The sequence below is a fragment of the Sorghum bicolor genome, chromosome 1 (genome assembly GCF_000003195.3).
Source record: "Sorghum bicolor cultivar BTx623 chromosome 1, Sorghum_bicolor_NCBIv3, whole genome shotgun sequence".
Classification (NCBI taxonomy): domain Eukaryota; kingdom Viridiplantae; phylum Streptophyta; class Magnoliopsida; order Poales; family Poaceae; genus Sorghum; species Sorghum bicolor.
In genome coordinates this window covers 75,998,825-76,003,704 of record NC_012870.2, presented here as the reverse complement: position 1 = coordinate 76,003,704, position 4,880 = coordinate 75,998,825, and the positions used below count along the sequence as shown (strand labels likewise).

The following is a 4,880-nucleotide window of genomic DNA, read 5'->3' as shown; positions in this document are numbered from 1 at the left end:
GTATGAACAATGAACTATTATGGTGTTGTGACTAGTGGTTGCAGCAGAAATTATTATGTTGCTATTTGCTAAATATATGGTGAGGTGGCTATGTGACGATGCTTGTGAATGACTATGTGACGATGCTTGTGAATTGCTACTACGTGACTGGTGCTTGTGAATTGCTGATGTTTGGCGGGTATGGGTGACCCGCCGGTTCTAATTTACCCACCCGGGTATGGGTTTGGGGAAATTCCCCCACCCATCACTATATATGGGGATACCCGTGGTGTCATATTGTTGTCACGGGGATGGGTCTGAGAAGTTCATACCCGATGGAGATTTAGGCCTTGTTTAGTTTGGGAAAAATTTTGGATTTCGCCACTGTAGCACTTTCGTTTGTTTGTGGAAAATATTATCCAATCATAGACTAACTAGGATCAAAAGATTCGTCTCGTGATTTACAGGTAAACTACATAATTAGTTTTTGTTTTCGTCTATATTTAATGCTTCATGCATGTGTCGTAAGATTCGATCTGATGGGAAATCTTGAAAAATTTTAGAAACTAAACAAGGCCTTACCCATTGCCAACACTAGTAGCAACTACTAGCAAGCAAAGGAGAAGCGCTGTTGGACGTCGACGTCAGCAGTGAAGAGGGTTTGAATTGATTGCCAAGTCAGGTGGGGGCGAGAGGGACCCTAGGGGCAAAAGCGAGATAGTGGGGAGAATCAAAATACCGCACCCCGCGAGGCCACAAATCAAGCTTGTGGCTCTCGGCCGCCGCCCGCTCGCCCACGTGGCCCCCACCCCCACCCCCGCCCTCCCGCTCCCCTTAAAACTATCCCCAATTCCCCGTCCGCACCGGTCGATCCATCCATCCTTCGATCGCCCACACCTCCGTCGCCTCCATCCAGGCCGGAGATAAATTCTCATTCCTGGGCCGATCGCCGCCGCCGCCGCTTAGCTCCTTCTCTGTGCAGCTGTGGTGGTGGTGTCGCGGTAAAACAAGACTGCTGCTCGAAGAGAGATTATTCGAGAGCGCACGCAGCAGGCGAGAAGAAGTTTCCAAGAGAAGAGAAGCCTAGAGGGAGGGAGGGGGAGAGATGGGGGAGGGCAGAGCAGGAGACGGCCTCATCAAGCTGTTCGGCAAGACCATCCCCGTGCCGGAGACGCCCGCCGCGGGCGACGCTGCCAAGGTTGGTCTCGGTTTCTCTTCTCCCTCCTCCCAACATCTCTCTGCTTTCCCAAGCAAGCCACATGTTTGAATTGGGTAGGAGTGAGTGCTTGCTTGTACTTGTACACACCCAGTGATCAGGGGGCAATCAGAATTTTTTTTCCCCACCTACTGTACTAGCAGGGGCGGTCGGGCGGAGCTACAAAGTTTTAAGAGCCTCGGCGATCAAAAATATTTATTATCTAGGAAAATAGAGTATTCCTAGTTCATACAGAAGAAAAACTTTCCTTTGCACTTCATCGGCGAGCCGGCCGCCAGACGATTCCACCGTGGCAACTCATGCACTAGACGATTTGATGATTTTTCTGTAGCAGTTGCTCCCTTAAGATTTATATATGTTTAGGATAGTGATTTTCTGTTCTTCCTGGTTTTACTTTTTGGCTTCCATTAGCAAGCGAATTTTGCGGTATTTTTTTTCGTCTCTCTCTCTCTCTCTCTCTCTCTCTCTCTCTCTAACAGCAGTGTTCTTGCTGTTTTCGCCCAGCATAGGCTATGGTTTTACGTCAGCCGAAGAAACACTTGGTAGTTTATTCAGAGGTGGCGCAGGATTTGCCCTTGCTTTCAAGGATTTTGCCACCAAATATCTTTTATTACACTACTACTGGGTTCCAGAAGCTGCTATATCAACCACTACCGATTGCAACATCATTAATTTGTTTCTTGAGCTCTAATTCAGAACATCACGCGACGAATGATACGGGATCAATTACATCACCATGCTTTAGTGTTAAAATCACACCATCAACAGCTGTTGTGGTAGCTATCAAGGAGTTAGAAAGAAAATAATTAACATTAAAATTCACTGATCCAACCGTTCCTGTGAATTCTATTTTTTCTACCCGCAAACTTGAACGCTCTTGCAAGAACTTCAGTAGGTCAAGAACTCAACAAGCTTATCTGCATGATTGCAGGACATCCAACAAAGCGGCAGCAGCGGCACGACTGATCTGAAGGGGCAAGAGAACACCCTTCAGGATTCCACAGGCTCGCCTCCGCAGCAGGAGGTTGCGGACACTGAAGACTCGTCGGCTGCCAAGAACTCCTCGGCAGACAAACAGCAGGGCGAGGCGGCCAACCAGAAGGAGAAGCTCAAGAAGCCTGACAAGATCCTGCCTTGCCCCCGGTGCAACAGCATGGACACCAAGTTCTGCTACTATAACAACTACAACATCAACCAGCCACGCCACTTCTGCAAGAACTGCCAGAGGTACTGGACTGCTGGCGGTGCCATGCGCAACGTCCCTGTGGGTGCAGGCCGGCGCAAGAGCAAGAGCGCGTCAGCTGCTTCCCACTTCCTTCAGAGGGTCAGGGCCGCTTTGCCCATGGATCCCCTCTGCACTGCAGCCAAGACGAATGGCACGGTGCTCAGCTTCGGCTCAGACATGTCCAGCTTAGACCTCACAGAGCAGATGAAGCACCTGAAGGAGAAGCTCATCCCAATAGCGGGGATCAAGAACGGCGATGAACGTTCAGTTGGCTCTTGCACTGAAGGACCTGCGAAGGCAGAAGACTCAAACCAAAAGGAGAATGTTACAGCAGAGAAATCTGCAAAACTTGTTCAGCATCCATGCATGAACGGGGTGGCCATGTGGCCATTTAGCTGTGCACCACCACCTGCCTGTTACACCCCAGGCAGCATAGCAATTCCGTTCTACCCAGCACCTGCTGCCTACTGGGGCTGCATGGTTCCAGGAGCTTGGAATGCCCCATGGCCGCCTCAGTCCCCGTCCGAGACAGGTTCGACCCTTAGCACTGCTTCACCAGCATCCACGAAGTCCAATTGCTTCACACCAGGAAAGCGCCCTAGAGACTGCAACGAGGAAGGAGATACCAAAGGAAATGGCAAGGTGTGGGTGCCAAAGACGATCCGAATCGATGACGTGGATGAGGTGGCTAGGAGTTCTATCTTGTCGCTAATCGGGATCAATGGCGACAAGGCAGGCAAAGATGGCAAAGGGTGCAAGCTTGCAAGGGTTTTTGAGCAGAAAGAAGAGGCAAGGACGGCAACTCACTCAGTCATCAATGGCTTGCCATTCTTGCAGGGGAACCCAGCTGCGCTCTCACGGTCATTGACCTTCCAGGAGGGATCTTGAGCATCATATGAACCTCAATTCTGTGAAGACAAGCCGTTTAGCGCGGCACAGCTGAAATTTTGTACATTAGAGGATTGTAATCTAGGTGTGGGCAATGGAGGGGTGTATAACATAGCTCATAGCTGCAAGCGGACCTTGAAACTATACAATAGATATTTGTAGATAGCAATATATATGGGTCGGGGTCGGGGAAGGATAAGGAGAGCAAGTTTCCTTATTTGTGGATAATAAATAATATTATAAAGATTGGAATATTTGGTTGCAAAATTGTTTTTCAGCAATAGCATCAGATGTTCTGAACAATTGGCTGTTGGCCCATTTCAGTGAACAAAAGTGGTCCACCGTATTCTTGGAAATTTGATACCTTTTGGCATATATTCGGTTCGTTTCCATTTGTCTATTTCTTCCTGCATAAGAATTGTCAGCTGCTGAAGAAACAATATCTGAGTCGTTGTTTTAGAAAATTGCACCATAGGCCCTAAACTTGCGCAGTTGTCTCAACTAGACCTCCAAACTTACAATTTGCATCCTTAACCCTGTGAATTTGTGTAGTTATCCACTAGACCATGAGCTTGCATGCTTGACAGGCCCGTCAAACTTGCTTGGTTCTCTCACCGAGGCTGCTTAAATTTTGTTTCTACAAGGGGGATTAGGTGACATAACGTGTAAGTTCAAGGGGAAGCGAGAAAGAAAACTGTTTCATGTTTGAGGGGCTAGGTGAGATAATCAAGCAAGTTCAGGGGGCTCCGATGCAATTCTCTCCTCGTTGTCAGTATCTTTCCTTCCGGTCTTATCCTTTGTTTCTTTATTCCTTTTATTTTGAGATAAAAGGATCATGAAAGTGATACAAAAAGTGGACAAAGGCACAGAAGAAAGTGGGAAAGCGATAGACAACTACTGAATGTCCCACTGACCTCAAATGCCAAAGAGGAATAAATTATTGCTTTCTGCCTTCACACAAACTGGATACTGCCAACTGTCCTGCAGAAAAAAATCTAACCAATAAGAAAAGGTCACAAAAAATATTAAAAACCACACCAAATTCTCGTCTGAATATCTGATAAATTAGACCGGTATTCAACATGCCGCCATGTGATCGAAGAGAAGCTTCTGCAAAAAGTCTAGTCTCTAATTAGGCATAAAGTGACTGCTTCTGACCCCCCAAAAAATTGACAACTAGTGTACTTCAGCCTAATTGCTGACCTTTTTTCTTAACTGACTGGTAGCACACTTGTCCTAGTCTTTTATTTTAAAAAGTTAACAATAACACAACCTACCTCTAATAATTTTAAAAATGTCAAAGAAGCTGTATTTGTATTATGGAAAAAATTATATTCTGTAATTAGGTCTGCTCCGTGCATGTTGATATGACAGTATGGCACAACAGTAATTATCTTAAGCTGAAACTTAAATTTGGGATCCATAAATACGAACAAAATCTTGTACTCATCATGAAACATATGCTAATAGGTACTACTAGTAAATAAAGTTTCCCCTTTGTTAGGTAACACTCGACCATTTAGAATATTTCCATAACATGCATTATTACCAGCACTCATCCTACTTTTTCAC

The 4,880-nt window shown here is 46.3% G+C and overlaps 1 protein-coding gene across 2 annotated transcripts; it reads left to right on the top strand.

Annotated features, from left to right (window-relative positions):
* LOC8082122 (cyclic dof factor 1) lies at positions 827-3,585 on the top strand. 2 transcript variants are annotated; one of them, XM_002468383.2, is made up of 2 exons: positions 827-1,177; positions 2,127-3,585. In XM_002468383.2, exons 1-2 carry the CDS (start codon positions 1,085-1,087, stop codon positions 3,306-3,308), a joined length of 1,275 nt encoding a protein of 424 aa, XP_002468428.1. In that variant the 5' UTR covers positions 827-1,084; the 3' UTR covers positions 3,309-3,585. The 2 variants fall into 2 exon arrangements, with proteins under 2 accessions (XP_002468428.1, XP_021306904.1); XM_021451229.1 differs by lacking the exon at positions 827-1,177 and adding an exon at positions 1,693-1,752.

Coding starts and splice junctions, on each gene's coding strand:
- LOC8082122 (XM_002468383.2), top strand. CDS start 1,085: ATGGGGGAGGGCAGAGCAGGAGACGGCCTCATCAAGCTGTTCGGCAAG. Junction 1,178..2,126: donor CCGCGGGCGACGCTGCCAAG/GTTGGTCTCGGT, acceptor GCATGATTGCAG/GACATCCAACAAAGCGGCAG.